This window comes from Nicotiana tomentosiformis, chromosome 10 (assembly GCF_000390325.3).
Source record: "Nicotiana tomentosiformis chromosome 10, ASM39032v3, whole genome shotgun sequence".
Classification (NCBI taxonomy): Eukaryota; Viridiplantae; Streptophyta; class Magnoliopsida; order Solanales; family Solanaceae; genus Nicotiana; species Nicotiana tomentosiformis.
In genome coordinates, this window is record NC_090821.1 from 77,599,025 (window position 1) to 77,623,904 (window position 24,880).

Here is a 24,880-nt window from a genome sequence, read left to right on the forward strand (position 1 = left end):
GAAGCTGAAAATTCTGCACAGTAGGTCGTGGTTTTTTCGCCTTTTGAGCCGGGAGATTTTTCACGTAAAAATCGCGGTATTTGCTTTATTGTTTATTTTACTTCATGTTTAAGCAACACGATAAAGAACCAAGTTCTTTAGTAATTCATACGTACACTAAAACTAACACTCACTAGTATTTTTTTTTTTGTGTAATTCTGAATATGTTAAGATTTACTATTTCAAGCTTGACAACAGCCTTTTTTGGTTCTTGTCACTGCTAATCTTCTGTATCCTATATATTTGTATTACATAAAAATGAAAGGTTGGCACTAAACTTCTTTCTTTATTCATGGCTCTATCATAAGATTTTAAATGTGATTTTCTAAGTCTTTCATCTACTTTATTGATGTCACTCTTAGTTGCAAAAGACTCGCACTAAACTAGAAACTCCTGGAGAGTAGGCAAATGCTACACTAAGTAAATCTAATCCAAATCATAGTACTGTTGGCAACTGCTTTTGGTTGGCTCATTTTTTACTGGCCAAGCCAAGCAAGTGGAAGTTCTTTTCGTTACTCAAACTCAAGATATCTACCTGCTCTTATATCAGGTTGAATTATATTGTCAGAGCACGTTTTTATTTAATTAATTAGTGGGAGAGGGCACAGCAACAATTTTCTTAAAAAGTTTGCACCAGAAAATCTTACTCGCTCCGTTTAAAATTTGATAAGGTATTTTTTTTTTTTGTCTGTTTCAAAATAAATTACACATTTTTAAATTTGGAAATAATTCAACTTTAAACTCTTCATTTTACGCTTAATAAGAAGCTTTTATAACCACACAAATGTCATGGCCCCACAAAACTTTTATCCCTTGAGCTTTTAAGATCGCAAGTTTCAAAAGTATTTTTTTTTTCTTAAACTCTACACTTAGTCAAACTATTTCATCTTAATTGAAACGGAGGGAGTTATATTTTATTGAAACTAGCAAAGACTTATTTTTTTTTACTAGGAAAAAAAATACCAATGATCTTCAATTCCCAAATCTTTCAGGAACATCAAAACAAGATGGTCACTTTTGGAATTATCATGAACATTTTCTGGTGCTTCGGATTGAACTTCAGTTGCATGTGAACTTTATACTACAGTAAATTAATCAGAGAAGGGCATTTTCGTCATTGCAGCGTAGGTAAAAAGCCTAACTTGCAAGTCGTGCCATTTGACAGTTTCACTGTTATGTGGACAGACCCACGTCAGTCTTAAATTAGCTATTCTCTGTTTTCTCTTTCTACGGTGGGTTCTTCTTCTTCTCTATTTCCTTTTTCTTTACTTTTATTAATTTTAATCTTTTGATTTCTTTTTATTTTATGTTCCTCCCTGTTTCACCATTGTAGTAGCTCTTCTTCCTCTTTTCTTTTTGCCGTTTTTTTGGTTTTGACTGTATTTGTGCTTGGCCGTATGAGTGTTGTGTAGTGCATGTATATTTTTATTCCTCACTTTTTTAGAGTTTGTCCATTTTGTGTGGTGTGAGTTCTCCGTTTTCAGAGTTGTTTTGTGTAATCTTTTTTTCTGTTATTGCAATTTCTATATTTGTAATCGTATGTATATGCATGTTGGTTCTCTATTCTTTTTTAATAATATCTTGCTAGATTTTTTTTACGTGCATGTCAGTAATTGTTGATAAGGTGGGTTGCTATGATGGTAAGTACCAACCAAGAGTTTGTGAGTTCGAGTCAGCAAGGTGGAGAGTTTTTGGAGGGAAGGATACCAAGGGTCTATTGGAAACAGCCTCTCTATCCAGGATAGGGGTAAGGTCTGCGTACACACTATGCTGAGGGTATATTGAAAACAGCCTCTCTATCCCATAAGGTCTGCGTACACACTACCCTCCCCAAACCCCACTAGTGAATTATACTGGATTGTTGTTGTTGTATGTCACTAATTGTTCCTGATTTATACATGACTTGTGTCAATTTGAAGATTTTTTTCGTTATTATCAATTACTAATTTGGAGTGGACTATGCACCCAAGCAGGGGCGTATGTAACACGGATTCAATTGAACTTATAATTTTCGACACGGAATACAAATGTATACGCAAAAAATCACTAAAATTGCAATAAATTATATATATGAACTCATAACTTTAAGAATATAATGAGTTAAGTAGGAAGAACATTAATGGTTGAACCCATAGAGTTTCAGTCCTGGATCCGCCTCTGCACCAAGATGCTTGATGATATGTTTGCAAGAGGTGAATCTGGACTTTAATTTTCTGTTAGGTTTCTTTGCTCATGATTATGTGTTGCTTTCGCGATGGAATGAAAATTAGTTTTCATTTGGTATAGTTTCTCGCATCCTTTATTAACCTGTGAAGTAATCCTTGTTAGACAGGAGAGTCCATGAAGATACGATGTTGCTCAAATATCATTCTGAATCAAGAATTTAGAAGGCTTCAACACTGATACCTTTAATCTCATGGTTGCAGGAAATTATATTGTATTTGGTTTAGTTACTGGTATCCATTAATGTTCTGTGTCCATATATAATTTAAAATGATGTTAAAACAGTTGGATAGCTACTAAAACAAATGTAAAATTTGATTTGATACAAAGAGCTGTACATGATAAACATACACATACACACGCACATATATAGTTGAAGAAAAAGGTTGCTCTTTCATCCAACAATATGTCTCTATTTTAAATTCTATTAAGTTGTTGTATAGTTAGATGGCTACACTTCACATGACAGAAAAGAAGGTTAATATCGATGTAGTTGATTAAATGATGAGATTCTTCTGAACGTTTGATAGTTATGGTTCTGTGTATCGATACTAAATTGAGTTCAGGATGAGTATTACAATACAATGGCGAATAACTCATTGTATCAATCGGTGTTTTCAGAACCTAAAGTTGCAATACAACATGAACTGTAGCAAAGCATTAAAGTTGAATTATTCAGCCAATGACAAAGTCAGGAACAGAAGAAGATGGTGGCTTGCTCAAGCTCAAATTCAGGAGCTCAGGTGTGTACTTTTATGACATTTAAAACTAAAGACGGTGCAACGTTTACATTGGGCCTTATAGTTTGAAATTTTAAGGGTTTCTTTTACTAGCATGCGTGACGAAAAACTTATTTTCATGAAGTCAAGGTATGAAAATGAACTTGTGAATTAATTATGACAGCTGTTAACAGAAGATTATCATACTAAAGCTGTGAACAGTAGCCAATTTTGAATTAATTACATATATTTAGATATTGTTTCCTCATGATGTGAGAATCTCTCACTGCCTGGACTAAAAAGATGTGAAATCAGTGCTTGAAAATCTTCTGTAGTTTAGAATAGTGTCGATTGAAGAGCTTGAAGCTAATCTTTTGAACATTAGTCCATATTGTTGTTACTTAACTCAGTGGCAGAGCCAAAAATGCTATCATGAGATTCGGAAAATGGTAGAATGCAAACAATTACCACTTGCCAAGGGGAATCAACAATATTTAAATAGACAAAAAGTTATTTTACTCTTGTTCACATACCATAATTTTTCAACAAAGCGGATTTAGTTGATTCCCTTCCCAATAAATAGCTCTGCCACTGCCTTTGCTGGTAGTATCTTTCCAAGTCCACCTGTGTTTCGTGATTTCGAAACGCACTCTTTTTTGTATAAATAGACCCGAGGACACAAAGGAGAACGGGTTTACTGGGAAAACGGAGCACACCTATAGGTTACAACTTGGTCAGCAGAGGTTTTCTCTTTTCCTTTCGTTCTCCCACCCCAGACAATTAGTGTCTGATTTTAGACGTGTTTGAATATTTTTGTTTTTGAACTTCTTTAATTTACTGAAATTTAGTTGTTAGAATATTGAGTTAAAATGTCTGATCCTCCCAAATGATTTGTGAAAACCTACCTGTGTGCATTTCTTTTTAGGCAGCTTAAAAGCTTTTTTGGTTGAAGGAAATCTGGTCTTATAAAATGAAAAACGGGTAATAGCTTATTAGCTTAAGTTTACGGAGCTCTTATACCCAGTTAACTAGCCTTATCAAAACTCATTTTAAATATGATGTTCCCAAAGCTGGGCTAGCCAACAGAAGACAGTATAATTTCAGTTAGTTTCTTCCTTTTTCGCTTCGCCTTGTGGGTCTTTTGTGTCGAAGTAATTAATCTCCATGTGAAATTATATATAACTTGATCTCCATTCGCCTTGCTATATCATCTCTGCAAATTTCTTACTGTCAAAAGCTTATGGGTTTTTTGCTTCTAATAAAAAAGCTTATGGATTTTTTTACTTTGATCAGTATTTACCTTTTAAGTATTTCCTTAGTTCTTATTGGTGAAAAATTGAAATTCCATGTCGTAGCTCTTTATATTTTGCTGTCACGTATCTATCATATAAGTTTTCTATTTTGCTTGCTTCAAAATATTTGTAGAAAATAATATATGACCAATGATAGCACCTGCTAAAAACGTTTGGCAGGTATTTAGTATTACTGTATTCTGTCTTTTGTATTTGTTTCCATCTGATAAAAAAGAGTGATCATTTTAATGTAGGTTGGCAAGCTATTTGGAGTGCTGACACTTTTGAAAGTTAAATTTCTTCATCAATGGATCCTAAGGAAAAAAGAAAACATCGTTGCTTAACTACAGAAGCTCATGATAACAATACCAAACGCGCTATAGCTGAAAAAACGCACTTTTGTTGCAACGCCGCGTCAAAAAAGAGAGGCAACCACTAATCAGTCTTATTGCAAATACAAATTGGGTCAATCCTGTCGAGTCAACATCTGTAACTCAGTGTAATGTTATTACTGGAGACTCTTGTTCTACTTCAAAAACAGGTTAGACTATCAAGTTTATTATTTGTTTTTTCCTTATATATGTGCCTTGTGTGTGAGTGTGTACACACCGTGATTACATGAACTCCGTGTTTACAAACTATCTACCATTTTTCACTGACCGTTATGTTTCTAGTTCTTTAGACAATGTTATTATTTATCTAATTTATCTGAGTTTTCCAGCGTAGATTGAATTAAAGGGGCTGTTCCTAATCTATGAAATGTGCTTGGACCTGTACATTTGTTTAACTTCAAATGTTCAATATTTTCAGGTGACTTCAAGCTGCAGCTGAGGATAAGATAGTCATATCTACTGGGAAAGAGATGTTCGTGCCAAAGGATCCCAATGTCACCATTATAATGCTAAGTCTTAATTGTATTTGCATTATGCTTTAACACGCATTCTTCCATCTTCTAATCTAACTAAGCATTTTTTTCAAATTTGAACTTTTACATGCAGTCCGACGTTGGAGCTAGAATTTCTCCTTTACGGAATTGATAAAAAATTATTTGAGAAACATGAAAGAGTATGTGTACAACCTCAAATCATTTGTATCTCATGTTCTTAATTTTATTGGCTTCATTGCCATAGCAGGGACATGGAAAGAATTAAATGAAAAGGCTTGGTTTGAGTTTAATTAAAATCTGGTAGCACTTATGAACTAAGGGGTCGTTTGGTAGCCGGTTAGAGAGGAATTATTCATGTATTAAAACTAGGATAATTTTATGCATTGTTTGATTAAAAGAAGGAGAAAAAATAATCTCCACATAGAAGCTAGCATAAGTTATACAATGTTTGGTTGTTTTTTCCTCTTTTCCACATAAGGCTCATGAAAGTGGTATAGGCTGAATTTTACCATTGACTCAGATGACTTGATTTTAGTGCATTCTCTTTTTCTTATTACTTTGTTGAATGACACAGATTTGGTAGCCTATCGTTTGGCATGGCTTTTCTAAGGTGTTAACTAAAGCTGTTCACTACTGTGCTAGGAGGTGTCAAGCATATCATGCTTCTTGATTCTCCATCATACGTTCTGTTGAATCAAAATTTGTTATTTTAAATTTTTTACTACAAAGATCTCTATAAGCTCATATAATTAAAGGTAAATCCTTATGCTAGAGTTGAAATATGCATCTTCAAATGCATTCAGCTAGACACGAGTTCTTTGGCTTCAAGTTGGATCAACTGATCATTAGTTTGTATATAAAGCATATGTATAATCTGACTTTGCTATTATCTCAGTATCAAGGTATATATTTTGTTTGCATCATCATTCCTGCTCATTCAAAATTTTCATATCTGTTGGTACACTTAACCTTGATCTTTTGGTTAACTGCAGTTTCATTTCGTCCCGAAGCACATTCTTATTTCCTATCATGCACCAGAGATGATATGATACTATGCTTGAGGACAAATGATGTTTGATATGATAGTTGTTATTTCAGCATGTGAATAAAATCTGCAGAATGTAAATTTAGAAATGTTTGAAGTATTTTAAGAGTTAGTTACTGATTCATTTTCGAACGCACTTATTACATGTTAATTATATAGTTAGTCCTGGATACATTAGAAGTAGTTGCCCTGGTAAAGAAAGGAAAAATGACATTAGTTTTAAATATGAGTTGGACTTGCAGTAATTGGTAGTGCAGACTGTCCATTCTTTTCTGTTGCTGGAGGATTCTTGTAAATCTCGGCTTCTTTGCTTTTACCCCACAGAAGAAAATACAAGCCAATAATAACCAAAATGGATCCCAATATGCTGTTAAAGGAAACAAATAGAATAGTTAAGTAACAATAATAAATAGGTTGAGAAATCTTGAAAGCTTAAAGTTTGTTCCTGAAACATGAGAAGAGCATTCGGCCAAAAAATTACACCGCATATATAAAGTCAATATTTTTTGTATGTATATATATTAAATATTGAATGACATTGACTTTCTTCATGTGTTTACCTTTTTTATTTTTTTACATCTCGATGAAAATCCTGTCTCTCTGGCCGCTGCAGGAGGATATGGACCAACTTTTGGGAAAATATTCATTTCTTTTCACTTTTAGTTTTGAAGGTATGTCTTCTTATTTTGCATTATGGTAACATATTAAGACTCTTTTCATCTTTTGAATATCAAAAAAGGCATATAAAACTTGCAGGGTTGAACTTTACGGATTTGAGTTTGGAATTCTACCGCAGCCTATTTGATCGATTCGGCTTACAAATTTAATTTACCCGGAATACAACATTTTGAAAAGTTATTTATAAGAGTTACAACTATTTTAAAATAATTACATTATATACAATTTAATACAATCTTTTAACCTCTTAATTAGATTATATACCTTTTTATATTCCTTAAATATCTCACTTTAAATTCTGAAAAAAAGGATTGTGATTACACTTATGAGAATCTTAAATGCATAATTATCTAAGATTTTCCTAAAAATATCTCCACTTAATATAGAATTAATAATTTCTTTTACTTCAAATTTATCAAATTTTCTGTCTCATCTTCAATTTCTCCTCATACTAGAACGCAATTAACACCGACATGGTATTGCTGCCGACAAGGTTTGTTTTCGAGGTTGCCGATGAGGCCTTCATTCGTGTGAGCAATATCAAACTCAGTTCAAACTTGTAGATTTAAACTTGATTTTCCATTTTCTTCATATAGTGGTGATTTCAACTGTTTTCATGTTAGGACTTAATTTTTCTATGTTACATTCATTTAAGTTCGTTGGCGGAAGAATGCATATAACTTTATTCTTCAACTCTCCATTTTCTTTTCGTTATAGCATCAAATTATCTTTCAATGAATGATTTTACTTTAGGGATTGTTACACAAATAGACGGCCAGATTTAATGTTTACTTTTTCTAGTCAGTATACATAGATTATACATTGATTATACACAGTTATACATATATAATACATAGATTATATACATATTATACCTTCACCGGCTTTTTTTAGTTTAAAAGATTAAATGGACGGCTATTTGGGTTAATTCTTCTTTACTTTACCACCATATTTATGCATAGTATATTATACATACATATAATATATTTATATATACACATAGATATAGTATACTAATAATATATAAATATATACTATAACTATAGTATACTAATAATATATATTTGGTAAATATACGAACATAAAGAATAAATGTTATATATTAGTGCTAATATAAATGATATATATTATGTATACTACACATATGTAAGTAGATTATATGATATATGATATATTACTTCAAATGTAAAACATATATTGATGATATATATTAAGTATACTATATGTATATAATATACATAATATCAGTTACTCCATATATTATTCCAAATATAAAAATGTACATAAATACTGTGTTTGTGTGTATATATATTTGAGATAATATTAGTTATTAGCTAAGTTACTTACAAAGAAAATAGATCAGAGAAACTTTTTTTTTGTTGTTGAAACGGAGAATTTGGTGAAAGCCAATATGCCATTGATACCACACTTTTGTATTAAAAGAATGGAAGTTACACTTTTAAGAATGAAAAAAAGAAGAAAAACATACCCTATCAATCGAAGGAGAATGAGATATTGGATTTGAATAAGTGGAATGATAGCTTGAAAAGGCAGCGAAGCAAAAGGAGATTGTTTAGAAAATAATTGATTGCATGTTATATTGATTTCCTTTCTGTTACCTAAATAAAGATAATCCCTTATTTTTGGGTGTTTGTTTTTAGTTGGAGATTGCATTATTAAGGGATACTTTCAGAAACAGTTTCCTAATATTTAAGAAATCAACCGTATTTGAGGGTATAACTTTTATACATTTATCATGTTTATGTTGTAGAATATGTTATTTAACTAATAGTTGTAGATTGTGAAATAATTTTTGATTTCATCAGTAATTATGAAAATTTCCCTTTATTATTTGTACTTATCAACGAGTCTTTAATTTATATATAAGATTTGAATAGCTATGTTATTTGGATGAACTCGTCATATATGCTATGCATCCACCCCTGAAAACATGTACATTTTACCAAATTATTGTCTTTATGTCCATCTTTAATATTATATTTTTAACAAAATATGGTATTATAACAAAGAATAAGATCTGACCTTCCCAAGTGAATTTGAGCATGAAGTATGGAAATGTCAAAGACAGCAGCAAAAATTTGAATGAGGGGACTGAATGCTGATGTAAAAACTGCACCCTTTTGCTTTACACACCATGACATTACAACATAGCACAAACCTGATCCCACCATTCCCTGCATACATTCACATATACTTTCATTATTTTGTATTCAAAATTGTAACTTCCACTTTCTTGAAGTATATATCATTGCAATCAAATGGAATTTAGAATAAGAAATTAAAATTATTAGATAGGAAAAAATATTGAGAGTTTGTTTGGTTTAGCTGATTCAAAGTAGTTGATCATAAGCACCACGTGCTGAAACTAATTTCATTAATGAGGAGTTACATATTTGGATAGAAGTGTTGAAACTAATTATGAGCAATTAACAGTGAAAAGTGATAATAAGCACCTTTTCTGATAAAATGACTTAAATAGCATCCTTAAAATTGTTTACAATAAATATAAATTTAAGAATATTTTTACATGAAAATTGGCGAACGAGAAAATAGAACAAAGGAGTTGGAGTTTTGTTTGTGAAGGGTATGTCGAGGATTGCAAAAAAAATTGGTCAAACCAAAAATATTTATAAGCTGAAAAATTATAAGTTGCGATAACCAACTTACTGCTTTTGACTAATTTTGGCTTATAATTGCTTGGGCTTATAAGCACTTTTGATATTTACGAGATACGCATTAGAAGGTATTGTATTCAAAAGTATGAGAAGGAGGTTACTTACACCAAATATGACACTTAGGATCTCTAATCCACCTTTGAGTATCCATTTGGATACATTTCTGGTAATGATAAAGCTCAAAATTGCAGACTGAAAAGCTCCAAAAAATGACATAATTGCAGTGCTTGAGTACTGATAAGGATAATCTTTGCTAATTCTAGCTTGTACTAGAAACCAAGCAGACCACACAAAACAACCTGCAAATAGAAATATTGAACCAAGAAACCAACTCTTTTTTCTGTGACTTGATTCAACTTCTGATTCTGCTGATGGATTTATCAATGCCATTCCTTTGTATAGAGTGAGTATTAATGCTCCACCAAGACAGAATAGAATGCCTAATATCTTTGCTCTTCCACTCCTGCTTTTTAGTTTTATTTTTTCTTGCCTGTGAAAATTTATAGGTTAAAAAAGAGGCATAAGTATGTGTATGACACAACTTTTCTTGCAAAAATAAGATAAAACAAGCCTCCTCTTTTGCTACTAATCTAACTTCTTGGCATGGTTCCTTCTGCTGTCTAAAATTAAAGATCCAAAGTTTGAAAGCGACAGATTAATTTCATATATGATGCCCAGAACGCTAAAAGGTGGGGAACTAAAGTTGTCACGATAGAAAAGATAAATAAATAAATGACTATAAGGAACCATGTCTGTCTGTTGGAGCATTGGATGATCGGGCCGAGGGCTGCCCCTCTTCCCCTAACTCTCCTTTCCCTAACATGAACCTTGAGTCATCGAAGCCTTTCTGACTCAGCCTGGTCCGGTCTCAGGGTGAGGCAAGAAATTGTTTCAAATGTTCGTTGTTCAATATCTCGGCTGCTCAATAAGTATCATTCAACTTTAATTTATTGCGCTAAAATGAAAAGAAGTCTTGGAACAGCGGTAAAATAGTCTTCGTGTGACCAATAGGTCACGAGTTCGAGTCGTGAAAGCAGACACTAATGCTTGCATTAGAATAGACTGTTTACATCACACCTCTTCTGGTGCGGCCAGTAGCGGAGGTAGGATTTTTGTTAAGGGAATTCAAAAAAAAAAAACTAAAATCATAAAAGAAATTGCTGAACAATAACCTTACAGAGATTTTGAACCTCCTTGACCATTGAGCTTTGCTTTTGGACAATGTGCAGGGGATTCAAAATATAAAATATAGATATACGAACTGGATTTTGCCTTATATACAGTGTAATTTTCCAACGAAGAGGGTTCAGGTGAACACCCTTTCGCCTCCTAAATCTGCCCATGGGTGCGGCCCTTCCTGGACCGTTCGTGAATGCATGATGCCTTGTGCACCGAACTACCATTTTACTAAAATCGTAAAAGTAACTTTTTCAAAAACAAATATTACTCAACCTATGCCTATCACAGAAAATGAAGAATGTCGGAACATACTAGGCTGGTGGCTGCCACTTCATAAGTCTATCTTATATAACATCCACGTGACACCACTTAAAAAACTTATTTTATTTTAAGTGAGTAGAAAATGGGTTTTTATTTTTTAAATGGTATCAGAATACTATATAAGGCGAGTGCTGACGTGTACGCTACCTACATGACACTATACTTTTTTTGTGTTATATAGGCATAGTTGATTTATCATTTTGCTACAAAACATTAGTTATATAACTTTGATACAATAAACTGAAATTTAAATGATTATTTATGTTTACCTAAGTAGCAAGGCCAAAATGAAAGTGATGACAGGCACCATATTGAGGAAAGCACAGCTAAATGTTGTTGATGTGTATTCCAGCCCAAGTAAGAAGAAATATTGAGTGAATGTACCCCTGAAATTAAAACAGCTATTTATCAGAGTTTGTTGTGATTGACTAGAGCAGAACATAATATTTACAATTATTGGAATAAATAACTCTTATGTATAGAATAATATGTAAAAACTCACCCCAGCAATGCACTGATAAACAGAGAACAGATAATGCGAGCCGTTAATTTTGATGCCACTTTTCTGCAAGGCAAAGCAAAGATGTTATTCTTTCTGGGAGTGTACGTAAATCGGGTTGGTTCGGATTTTTCTATTACTAAACCAAACTAATTGTTTCGGATTTTTGAATCTATGAACCGAACTAAACTAACAAAAATCGGATTTTTCAATCGCGATTTTTCTCGAGTCTTTCGGTTTTCACGAATTTTTTGGGTTTTTTCCGACAGAATCTTTATAGCATAAAATTTATAATTTGTGCTCTAATATTTCTTAGATCCTAGTAGGATAAAACTATATAAGTGTAATCCAATAAAATAATATAAAATAATGTGAGATGAGTCATGATTATACTAAAATACTCAACAAATCGCATAAAATAAATATTGCTAATTAATAAGCCATAATAAAAATAAACATAATCTAAAAGTACTAAGTCATGTTAAAATAAGTACGACTAATAAATACTAAGTATTAATTACATGACTAAATAATATTAAAAGTAAATTATGCATTTTCACCGTCTAAACCAATGCAAAACTAAAAAGAATAAATATCCAATACTATTGTCATTCTTAGTATTGAATTGAATATTTTTTTGTCAGCATTAGTATTGATTTGATTTTGCTTTGGGTTTTATTTGAGTTACTAATTTTTATTGGATATAAAACATATTTGACCATTCAAAAGTTCTAAGTACAAGCTTGAAATAATATATTAAAAGAGTAAACTATGAATAAGTTTAAAAAATATTTATAAATTATATTATAATTATTATTTTTATGTATAACATATTTTTAAACTTGTATACATGTAATGTCGGGTTGGTTTGGTCTGGTTTCGGTTTGACTTTTTTTAGTTAAAACCAAACCAAACCAATTATAGTCGGATTTTTTTTTCTAACACCAAATCAAACCATAGTCGGATTTTTTTTCTTGGTTTGACTTGGATTATCGATTTGGTGCGATTTGTTGGTTTTCTTTGTACACCCCTACTTCTAGCTGCTTTGGGAAATATATATTCTAAGCATTTAACTTGTATCTACTAACACCGCAAATAGAGGTCCTAAAATTCAGGATGGCAATATCATACGTTAGTAATGGAGTTCTGAATTTAATTTTTGTACATATTTAATGAATTTCTTAATGCAAATATAAAATTGAACAAAAGTTATTGAATATGCCTGAACCTATATATTGGCTTTTAACTCCATCTCTGACCACAAATAATATTTGGACTAACGATATAATTTAACATTAATAGCAAGTTGTCTATCTTATTTTTCAGGTAAATAGCTCCACTTACTTTGCGCTACTTGAGCAATTATATATACTGACAGTGTTAGAATTATTCACACGTTCAGTGTAATTTAACTTGTTACTTCCCTTATTCTTCAAAGTAACTAGTTTCGCGTATCTTAGGCAGTTACTTGTCATTATTGTTAAGGTGGTCTTATAGTGTAAAAATTACAATATTAGGGTATAAAAATTAAACTCATTATGAATATTTATATCTAATTGTCTTTGAGGTAACCTAATATAATTTTTTTTTAAAATTACGATTAGTACATAGAAGTTAAACTCGTACCTCTCAAAAAACCATGCTAAAGGGGCCAAGAAAATAGCAGAAACTGCAAGCCTATATGTTGATGCCACCAATTGGTCCATTCCTCCATTGAGGACTTTCTTGAAAAGTGCATTTACAGCAGCAAAACCAAATTCAACAATAATCATTGCAAATATTGTCTTCCATTTCTGAAGGCAACTCATTTTCAGCAATCTGTTGAAATCCTTAAGCTTTTCTTGTTTGGTTAGCTACATTTAAATGCATAAATGAGCTATAACATATATAGTAAACATCCAAGAAGCAAAAGCAATATGAAATCAATTCTTTTCCATCACGTCATTATTATTTTTATGCAAAATGTCCAATTTTACAAATATCGTTTAGCTGTTTTCTACTACTTTTTAATTGGAATATTCCCATATGTTACAGATTGTTCGAATATATAACTTTATTAGCTATTATTCAATTCCTCATTAGCTTATAATGACCACACAAATTGCTCACTAGTTTCATATTTACATTCTCCATTTTAGTATTGAGTTTGACTCTTAGAAGAACAATAATCCCTAGTGTTTTAATGTGAGCTTTTTTTTATAATCGAGAAATTTTCAAAAACTAGTAGCGTAGCGTATGGTTCGAGACTTGGTGGATATGGACTTTTCCTCCACCTTTCTCTGCTTAAATATCAGGTTTTTATCTATGAAAGGGCTCGAACTCGTGACATACGCCTAACTCACATATCACACGTTATGTTTTTACCACTAGACCAAAGCCTAGAAACAAAAAAGTTGAGCATTTTAAAAAGTAATACACAGAAAATTAAGCATCATTTTAGGCATCTAATCCCCCCCCCCCCCCCTAATATTAAAAATAAAGAGTAATTTATCTGCTTCTATATATAAGTATATATTTGGGAAGTGGGAAAAGAACAAACGGTCTAATCTTAAAAGTTGAGCATAAGCCTAGTATATTGGTTTGGAGTTGCACGAAATTTCAGTACTCTTATATAAAAGAATTTACATTGTCAAGTTGTTATTGAAGGACATTACCTATTTGATTATAGCTATTTCAAGATTCTCGTTGCATTGACATACATAAATATGTTTATATTAAACTTTCTGAGGTTGGTTTAAATTTTTAAACTGGCCTATTATAAGCTTTCAAATTTATTTACTTTTGAATAATTTTGAACCTTAATGCTCGAAGTATTATCCATCTTACCTACTTTTCATATGTTGGCCATTGTTTTTTCATTCTTTTATGGTTATTCTTGTCTTTTCCCGTGGGGTTGGCCTGGGGAGGGATAAGATGATGGGGTTAACACATACGTACTGGCTTTGGGACCCGACTAATTCGGTTTCGTACCAAACAATTTCACTTTGAGGGTAAATAGCTCGTGGCAAAGGCATTTTCATTTCCAGAATTCGAACCGAAACCTCTGATTAAGGATCAACGAATATTTAACATGTGGTAATAGGCACGTGCCTACATTATCTCGCGTCCATGCTCATGCAAATGCAAATTAAGTTAATGGTTTAGTCAAACAATAGAATAAGAAAACACTTGTCCTAATCTTTCCCTTTTCCTCAAAAATACCTTAATCTATCTATATCTATTATCTATTACCATATTAAAAGCACGAATACCCTTAGCGAAATGTCGTTCGTCTTTTTTGTCCTTTAAGAATAGATTTCACACTAGATAAAATAGTCATTTAATAATATTTTTAATATTTAAGACTTTCAAATTAATTAAAAAATTTGGCAATAATATCCTTCCTTATTTAAAAGATGTAAAAACTCCTAATATTTAGGAATTTAGAATCCACCAAAATATTACTTATATAAATCCCTTGCCTTGTACGAATTAGCAAGAACTTCTAATCCCTTTCAAACTTCTAATTCTTTGAAATATTGTGTCCTATACATAAGGTTTTGTAAGGAATTTAAAGTTTTGTAGCCATACACGTTGAACCTCCTATTCCCTTTATATGACGGATCACGTTTTTGTTTATTTTGCTGCATCTATTGTTGGGTTATCAAATTTTCTTCATTGCATGAGTTCTCTCTTAAAATTTAACTACATACATCTATTTCAATCGAGAATAAACTATGAGATCTTGCGTATCTTCTTGCTTTAGTTGTATTATTTATTTAATTTGTTTTGATATGACGTTAGTGAATCATTTATAATATGCTCTTATAATTGTCGCACTCATAAAATGTAATTAATCAGTCTTTCTAGAAGTAATTTAATTTCTTTTATCAATTCAAATACATATCCTTTGCCGATAGCTACGCCCATATAATTATGCTGCTCATTGAGTTTGACATGTGATATTAGAGTAAGGTGCATAGAAAAATGAAATTTTTTAGTTGCTTAAGTGTGTGGACATAAAGTATATCATGTGTATAGACAAAGAAATTGGCTTGCTAACTATTTATCTTCTTATTTTGTCATCATATGAACTTTCTTGTCTATCTCAATGGAGAATAAAGTAATCCAACGTTTACAGTATTGTCTATCTCAGTGGAGAATAACTAAGGTAAAAAGATTCCTTGTCGTATGTCAAAATCAAGTTTGTAATGGTTCAGGTTATACAAATATTATAGAATATTAGAGTTATACTAAACCTAGGAGAGAAACACTTATATTGTAGTAACTCTTTTTCATATACAGAACTTGAGAAAGGATTAAGGAAAATAACCATCTGACTCAAAACTTGTGTCTTTCTATTTTCTCCGCCAGGTTATTAGTTTCTTCAATAACTATAATTTGTTATAAAATAAAGACTGTAAAGTAAAGACAAGTATAGAGAGAAACTGATATATTATTCAACTTCAAATTTATGTACATAATGAACTGAAAACTTCTCTATTTATAGAAGAAAGGAAGCAGATGCGAGGCTTTTCAGGAAGCAGCTGCAAGGCTTTTCTTTAGCTGCTTGTAAGCTGTCTGCATGAGCTGCCTGCAACCTGCCTGTTTAATAAGAAGCTGTTGCAAATCATTTCATTGAGCTGCTTGCAACCTGCCTGCATCAGCTGCTTGTAGATAAACTTCAACAGAGTACTAAATGAATAATCTTCTTTAGGAAGATTATCTATAGCGGAGTAATAAATGAACATCCACAATATAATTATTTTCATAACACTCCCCCTTGGATATTCATTAAAAGATATTGTGTCTCGTTAAAACCTTACTAGGAAGAACCCAGTGGGAAAAATCCTAGTGAAGGAAAAAGAGTACACATATTTAGTAATCCGCATTTCTAGATGCCTCATTAAAAACCTTATAAGGAAAACCCTGTGGGAAAAAATCTTAGTAAGGAAAAAAGAGTACATCGCATATTTTACTCCCCCTGATGAAAACCTTGTTTCAAATATTTGAGTCTCCGCATTCTAATCTTGTATACCATCTTCTCAAAAGTTGAAGTTGGCAAAGATTTAGTGAATAAATCTGCCGGATTGTCACTTGAACGGATTTGTTGCACATCAATGTCACCATTTTTCTGAAGATTGTGTGTGTAGAATAATTTTGGTGAAATGTGCTTCGTTCTATCTCCTTTTATAAATCCTCCCTTCAATTGGGCTATGCGTGCAGCATTGTCTTCGTATAAAATTATGGGTCTTTTCTCACATTCCAAACCACATTTTTCTCGAATAAAATGAATTATTGATCTCAACCATACGCATTCCCTACTTGCTTCATGAATAGCTATTATTTCAGCATGATTTGAAGAAGTAGCAACAATAGATTGTTTTGTGGAGCGCCATGATATGATAGTACCTCCACATGTAAACACGTACCCGGTTTGAGATCTAGCTTTATGGGGATCAGATAAATAACCTGCATCCGCATAACCAACAAGATCTGCACGATCTTTGTTAGCATAAAATAAACCCATATCAAGAGTTCCCTTTAAATATCGCAATATATGCTTAATCCCGTTACAATGTCTCCGTGTAGGAGAAGAGCTATATCTTGCTAGTAAATTAACAGAAAATGCTATGTTAGGCCTTGTAGCATTAGCAAGATACATAAGTGCACCAATTGCACTGAGATAGGGTGTTTCAGGACCCAGGAGTTCCTCATCCTCTTCTGGAGGTCGGAACGAGTCCTTATTCACTTCAAGTGATCGAACAACCATTGGTATACTCAATGGGTGCGCTTTGTCCATGTAAAAGCGTTTTAAGACCCTTTCTGTATAGGCAGATTGATGCATAAAGATCCCATTTGCTAAATATTCAATTTGCAGTCCAAGACAAAGTTTTGTCTTTCCAAGATCTTTCATCTCAAATTCTTTCTTAAGATATTCAGTTGCCTTTTGGAGCTCTTCTGGAGTTCCAACAAGATTTATGTCATCAACATAAACAGCAAGTATAACAAATTCTAATGCCATTTTCTTTATAAAAATACATGGACAAATAACATCATTTATGTAACCCTCTTTCAACAAATATTCACTGAGGCGATTATATTACATGCGCCCAGATTGTTTTAAACCGTACAAAGATCTTTGTAATCTGATTGAGTACATTTCCCGAGATTTTGAATATGCTTCAGGCATTTTAAATCCGTCAGGGATTTTCATGTAAATCTCATTATCAAGTGACCCGTACAGATAAGCTGTAACCACATCCATCATATGTATTTCAAGCCTTTCACGTAAGGCTAAACTGATGAGATATCGAAATGTTATGGCATCCATAACGGGTGAATATGTTTCTTCATAATCGACTCCAGGTCGTTGTGAGAATCCTTGTGCGACAAGGCGAGCCTTGTATCTTTCAACTTCATTTTGCTCATTCCTTTTTCGCATAAAAACCCATTTATGACCAACTGGTTTTATACTAGCAGGTGTTTGGACTACTGGTCCAAAGACCTCTCTTTTAGCAAGTGCGTTCAATTCTGATTGAATTGCCCCTTGCCATTTTGGCCAATCAGATCTTTGTTGACATTCTTCGACGGATCGGGGTTCAAAATCCTCACTATCTTGCATAATGTTAAGTGCAACATTATATGCAAAAATATTATCCACCACTATTTCAGATCGATTTAAATTAATCCCATCACCAGTAGAACTTATTAAAAGTTCCTCGCTCATTTGAGCCTCGGGTTTATTGATTTCTTCAGGAATCTCATAACTAATCAGATCTTGGGTCTCTTCAGGAGATCCCTTCATAATATCATTTTGATCATTTGTCGATTTTCTTTTTCTAGGATTTCGATCCTTAGAACCCATAGGCCTACCACGCTTCAGGCGTGCTTTAGGTTCACTAGCTCTCATGCTAATAGATGGTCCTGCTGGGACATCAATTCGAATAGGTACATTCTCTGCAGGGATATGTGACTTAGTTATCCTTTTCAAATCAGTAAATGCATCTGGCATTTGATTTGCTATATTATGTAAATGGATGATCTTCTGGACCTCCTGATTACATATAGGGGTACGTGGATCAAAGTGAGATAATGATGAAGCTTTCCACACAATTTCTCTTATGATTTCCTTTTTCTCTCCCCCTAATTATGGGAAATTTGTTTCATTAAATCGACAATCTGTAAATCGAGCAGTAAATAAATCTCCCGTCAATGGTTCAAGATAGCGAATAATAGAGGGTGATTCAAACCCAATATATATTCCTAACCTTCTTTGGGGACCCATCTTACTGCGCTGCGGTGGTGCTATTGGCACATATACAGCACATCCAAAAATTCGTAGATGGGCAATATTTGGTTCATGACCAAAAACTAATTATGACGGAGAATATTTATTATAATGTGTTGGTCTGAGACGGATAAGTGATGCTGCGTGCAAGATAGCATGCCCCCAAACAGTAGTGGAAAATTTTGTTTTCATAAGTAGTGGTCTTGCTATCAATTGCAGTCGTTTAATAAATGACTCTGCAAGGCCATTTTGAGTAAGAACATAAGCTACCGGATGTTCAACTTTTATCCCAACTGATAGACAATAATCATCAAAAGCTTGAGATGAGAATTCTCCAGCATTATCAAGGCGAATAGCCTTTATAGGATAATCTGGAAACTGTGCCCTTAATCGAATTATTTGGGCTAATAACTTTGCAAACGCCAGGTTGCGAGATGATAATAGGCACACATGAGACCATCTTGAAGATGCATCTATTAGGACCATAAAATATCTAAACAACCCACTTGGTGGGTGAATAGGTCCACATATATCCCCATGTATACGTTCTAAGAAGGTAGGGGACTCAATGCCAACAACCTTCATTGGTGATGGTCTAGTGATCATTTTGCCTTGATAACAAGCATCACAAGAAAATTCATTATTTGTAAGAATCTTCAGGTTCTTTAATGGATGCACACTCAAATTTTCAGTAATTCGTCTCATCATTATTGATCTAGGATGGCCCAAACGGCCATGCCAAAGCACAAAAGTATTTGAATCAGTAAACTTCTGGTTTACGATAGAGTGTGCTTCAACTGTACTAATCTTTGAATAATATAAGCCAGAAAATAAAGTTGGTAACTTTTCTACAATGCATTTCTGGCCAGAAATATTCTTTGTAATACAAAGATATTCCACATTCATTTCATCTATTGTCTCAACATGATACCCATTTTGGCGGATATCTATAAAACTCAACAAGTTTCTTCGGGACTTGGAGGAGTACAATGCATTGTCGATAATAAGTTTTGTTCCCTTAGACAGAAATACAATAGCTCTTCCGGAGCCTTCAATCAAACTTATATTACCAGAAATTGTAGAAACATTTACTTTTTCCTTATGCAAATAAGAAAAGTATTTCTGATCTTTGAATATGGCATGAGTTGTTCCACTATTAACTACACAAATATCTTCATGATTGGTCTTTGATCCAAGCATAATTTGAAGATTATCCATATTTTTCAAAATGACATAAACAAAATAAATATGATAGTAAACATTATAACTTTTATTTATGTTCAACAATTACATAACTATACTATCTACTACAAATAACAAAAATTAAAATATTTACATCTCTACAGATTCACTACCGATCACATGACTTGTTTCTCATTCTGGGAGTGCAAAGTAATCAGCTACATCCAAATGCATGAAGTCTAAATTATCTTCAGAAATAAAATTTGCTTCAGCATTTTTCTCTGTCTTCTTCAGGGAAGCTTGATATAGCTCAACCAGGTGCTTTGGCGTACGGCATGTACGTGACCAGTGCCCTTTTCCTCCACATCTATAGCATGTATTTTCTGGCTTTGCTTCTTGCACCGCTTCATGCTTTTGTTCCTTCCTTTTCCACCGCTGGTGGTGAGGAGGGTCCTTTAGTGCATTATTATTACCACGATTAGAGTTTCCTCCCCGACCACAACCATGACCACGACTGGGGCCACGTCCTCTTCCACGTTTAGCTTGGTGGAAGTTCGTCTCATTCACTTCTGGGAATGGACAAGAACCAGTAGGTCGGCTTTCATGGTTTTTCATTAATAGCCCATTATGTTGCTCGGCTACAAGAAGATGTGAGATAAGTTCAGAATACTTTTTGAATCCCACCTCTCGATATTGCTGCTGCAGGAGCATATTCGAGGCATGAAAAGTGGTGAAAGTTTTCTCCAACATATCATGATCAGTAATATTATCACCACATAGTTTCAATTGGGAAATAATTCTGAATATAGCAGAATTATACTCACTGATAGATTTAAAATCTTGTAACCTTAGATAAGTCCAATCATAACGTGCCTGTGGAAGAACGACCATCTTCAGGTGGTCATATCTATCTTTTAAATTACTCCACAGTATGACTGGATCTTTAACAGTAAGATATTCCATTTTCAGGGGCCCTCATCAAGGTGATGGCGTAGGAATATCATTGCTTTGGCACAGTCTTGGTTTGATGCCTGATTTTTATCTTTGATGGTGTCTGCCAGACCCATCGCATCAAGATGAATTTCGGCATCAAGCACCCAAGACATGTAGCTTTTGCCCGATATATCCAGGGCTACAAACTCAAGTATTTTCTCGAGATGGCAGAGTCTCGTGCTTATAACGTGTTATAAAATAAAGACTGTAAAGTAAAGACAAGTATAGAGAGAAACTGATATATTATTCAACTTCAAATTCATGTACATAAAGAACTGAAAACTCCTCTATTTATAGAAGAAAGGAAGCAGCTGCTAGGCTTTTCAGGAAGCAGCTGCAAGGCTTTTCTTTAGCTGCTTGTAAGCTGTCTGCATGAGCTGCTTGCAACCTGCCTGTTTAATAAGAAGCTGCTGCAAATCATTTCATTGAGCTGCTTACAACCTGCCTGCATCAGCTGCTTGTAGATAAACTTCAACAGAGTACTAAATGGATAATCTTCTTCAGGAAGATTATCTATAACGGAGTAATAAATGAACATCCACAATATAATTATTTTTATAACATAATTCCTTTTATGTGTGATGTATTTCAAAAGTTATTGACATGCAGTTACTTATGTACATATTCTTTTTTTAAGGACTCAATGAATAAAAAGTAAAAATACACTTATTACTTCAAACAAACTTGTGGCCCTGATTTTTACATGAGTGTCGTTTTTCTTCACAATATGCTCCTTTAAGTTTTATATTCTTATGTATGAAAATATAAACCCTAATTTTTAATGGAGCAAGCTAATGTGATTATCTCGATAGAGAGTTATTGGCAAGTGATATAAAAATATGTGCAGTGTGCTGCCAATAGGAATTTATCCTTGTGACTTTGTGGATATGAGTAATTATTTCGTCCAAGGTCAGACCCATTCATTTTTCCTTTTCGGATCAAAAATTTTAATTGTCGTTTACATATGCTTTATTATTTTTTAAAAAATTCGCTATGCATAATTATATGGTGCATGTGAAAGCAAGGAATTTGACTGAAAATAAATGGATGATTCCCTTACGCATAAATGGCCGATAATGATAAAATAAAACAAGCTTACAATTTTAACCTCCATTGGAGATAATTCATCAATGTTAGTAAGATATTTCAATATCAAATAGCTATCGTTAATTACTGAATAACAATTCTATCATAAAACATAAACATATCTCTCCAATTCAAAATATTGATCGATTTTTTTATCATTAAAAATAGATTTCACATTAAATAATTATTTTTCTAATACAAAGAGTTAAGAAAGAACTGATATTTTAGGCTCAATAAACAAGAAACTCTTGATCCCTTACTTTCACGATTCTTTTAATATCTTTAATTTTTGTTATAACTCAAATCCATTTTAATAATATATGTTTGTATGATTTTAAAAAAAAATTATATTTATTGGTATGAGGTACACGCGCAAAGTGCGTACACTAAAACTAGTACTATATTAAAAACATGAGGCCCTTAGCGAAATATCGTTTGTCTTTTTTATCCATTTAAAATATAGTTCACATTGGACAAAATAGTCATTAGATTATTTTTCTAATATTTAGGAATAGTCATTTAATTATTTTCCTAATATGTAGGAGTATTTATTTAATTATTTCTATAATATTTAGGAGTAGTAATTTAATTATTTTTCTAATATTTAGGAGTTTAATTTTTTAATTTTAGAATTCCTGCACTTTTCAATCCAAATTAGGAAAGTTTCGTCCACTTTTTAAGGGTTTTTTTTCTTAATAAAGTTTTTTGCTTTTAACTCCATTCAAATTTAGGAGTATTATACTAAAGAGAAAAAAACATTTAAAAAATAATTTGAAAGGAAACATGTGAAAGATCTCATGTATGTCAACGACGGAATTTTGTTCTTATTTTCAGCTTTTGTTTCATACACTTATTTATTTTAGTGTTTATACAATTCGTATAGCATTAGAAAACATCCAATTAAGAATTCAAATAATTTTGTAATTTATTGACTTCAAAATATAAATATCAATAATAATAAAACTAGGATTGAAATAGCTCTTAAAAATAGTACCTGTATATATGATTCAAGAATAAATGTTATTTTTTTTACTAAAAGTAATAATAGTAATATTTTATTAATAAATATGTATAGAATATATAAATAATATATTTGATATTATATATTATTTTCTAGAAACATCTATACTATATTAAAAATACGAAGTCCCTTAACGAAATGTCGTTCGCCTTTTTTACCTTTTTAAAATAGTCTTCACAATAGACAAAATTGTAGTTTAATTTTTATTTTTCTAATATTTATGATTTTGAAATCAACTAAAATTTTAGTTATTAAATCTTTACTTATTTTGAATTAAAATTATTGTCTTAATTATATTTGAACTACTATCTTTTTGTGTATGAACTATGTATTATGTAAGACTTTTTCATTTCCTTATAGTTTCTCACGGCAATTCCCATATAAAATATGTTTAGACATTCATTCTTCTTATAGGAAACTTATTTTTATGAGGAGAAGCTTCTATAGGTTGTAACTATTAAAAGCAAGAGGTATGTACTTAATTAAATATTTTTTTAACTATTGAATGTAATTTTGAAATATTATTCAAAAATTAATTAAGAAAAGAATAATTGCTTGAGAAGTAATGGAGTTAAAAAATTATCTATATTTTCCACATACTAAAATATAATTGCGACTGAATAATTCCGACCGATTTAATTCAGTCACAATTTTCGACTGATTCGGTCGAAAACTTTATTAAAAATACATGTTACTTTTTTAAAAAAAAATTGGCTCAAATTTGCGACTGATTCAGTCGCTCAATTACGCGAAAAATACCGCGAAAATATTTTTTATGGTTTGCGATTGAATCAATCGCAAAAATTAAAATTAAAAAAAATAAATATTTCGACCGATTTGGTCGGAATCTGCAATAAAAACGAGGTCTGACTGGTCAACGGGATTTGCGACCGAATCAGTCGCAATTTGAAAATTCAAATTTCAAATTTGCGATCGATTAGGTCGTAAATCTATTTTTAATACAGCCCTTACCCGTTTTTTCTTCTTTCTTCTCTATTTTTTTCCCTCTTCTCCCCTCTCTGCCTCTTCTGCCCCCACCCACTCTATTTCTTGATTTTCTCCTCTAATCTAACTATATAAGGTATGATTTCCCCCTCTCTCACTCTCACTTTCCCTCACCCGCTCCATTTCCCCGTCCAGCCGCCTCCCCCCTCTCCCAAATATTTTATTCTAAAATTGTTTAATTCGTTTTTGGTACAGGAATTCAGCGGCTCATCTCCCCTCCGGTAGTGGTTCGGCAGCAGATCTGTTGGTCGTTTTTCAGGGTTTTCTTTTTGCATTAATTTAACAAAATAGTATGTATAAATTAGCTATATAATTTGCAATATAGTATAGATAAATTAATAATAATTTTTGCAATATAATATTTATATAGTGACTTGTTAAAAGTTTACTTGTTTAGATTAATTAGCTATTTATTTTTCTTTTTAGTTAGATGTTCTTGTGAAAATGGCTAGTATACTTGTATGTATCCAATAGTAAATCAATAAAAAAAAAAAATTAGAATAATTTGGGTATATTCTATAAGTATGGAATTCTTGTTTATATAAAAAAAAAACTAAAGAAACAACTTAAGTACTAATACTTCTTATAATTTAGGTTATAATAGTTAGAGTTGAACAATATTTTAAAGAGTTAGAATTTTTATACATTCAAGTTATGTTAGTTAAGAAACAACTTAAGTGCTAATACTTCTATGTTTCGGCTTTTCGATTGGAAATTCTCCATGGCTTATCTATGTGTTAATTATA

At 32.2% G+C, this 24,880-nt stretch overlaps 1 protein-coding gene and 1 long non-coding RNA gene across 5 annotated transcripts; one reads left to right on the forward strand and one right to left on the reverse strand.

The window, feature by feature from the left end:
- The first annotated feature begins 1,194 nt into the window (after window positions 1-1,194).
- Window positions 1,195-7,091, forward strand: LOC104115547 (uncharacterized). 3 transcript variants are annotated; one of them, XR_011411544.1, is made up of 4 exons: window positions 1,195-1,271; window positions 2,884-3,131; window positions 4,528-4,814; window positions 5,084-6,339. It is a non-coding gene; the product is annotated as an uncharacterized lncRNA (long non-coding RNA). The 3 variants fall into 3 exon arrangements; XR_004511888.2 differs by lacking the exon at window positions 1,195-1,271 and adding an exon at window positions 6,961-7,091 and having other exon boundaries at window positions 1,994-3,131; window positions 5,084-6,875; XR_011411545.1 differs by lacking the exon at window positions 1,195-1,271 and having other exon boundaries at window positions 1,994-3,005.
- On the reverse strand, window positions 6,303-13,447 carry LOC104115548 (WAT1-related protein At3g30340-like). Of its 2 annotated transcripts, XR_011411543.1 has the most exons (7): window positions 13,204-13,447; window positions 11,581-11,643; window positions 11,348-11,464; window positions 9,684-10,068; window positions 8,926-9,077; window positions 6,765-8,825; window positions 6,398-6,571 (listed from the first exon to the last, which is right to left on the reverse strand). XR_011411543.1 is itself a non-coding variant. In XM_009626214.4 (6 exons), the coding sequence occupies exons 1-6, from the start codon at window positions 13,383-13,385 to the stop codon at window positions 6,424-6,426; spliced, it is 1,047 nt and encodes a 348-aa protein (XP_009624509.1). In that variant the 5' UTR covers window positions 13,386-13,447; the 3' UTR covers window positions 6,303-6,423. The 2 variants fall into 2 exon arrangements, 1 of the variants encoding a protein (XP_009624509.1); XM_009626214.4 differs by lacking the exon at window positions 6,765-8,825 and having other exon boundaries at window positions 6,303-6,571.
- Between the last annotated feature and the right edge of the window lie 11,433 nt (window positions 13,448-24,880).

Excerpts from the sequence above, each read along its gene's own strand:
- LOC104115548 (XM_009626214.4), bottom strand. The coding sequence starts at position 13,385 with ATGAGTTGCCTTCAGAAATGGAAGACAATATTTGCAATGATTATTGTT. Across the intron at positions 11,465-11,580 it reads TTTATCAGTGCATTGCTGGG|GGGTACATTCACTCAATATT; the intron begins GTGAGTTTTTAC and ends TTTTAATTTCAG. Across the intron at positions 10,069-11,347 it reads ATTTTGGCCTTGCTACTTAG|GCAAGAAAAAATAAAACTAA; the intron begins GTAAACATAAAT and ends AAATTTTCACAG.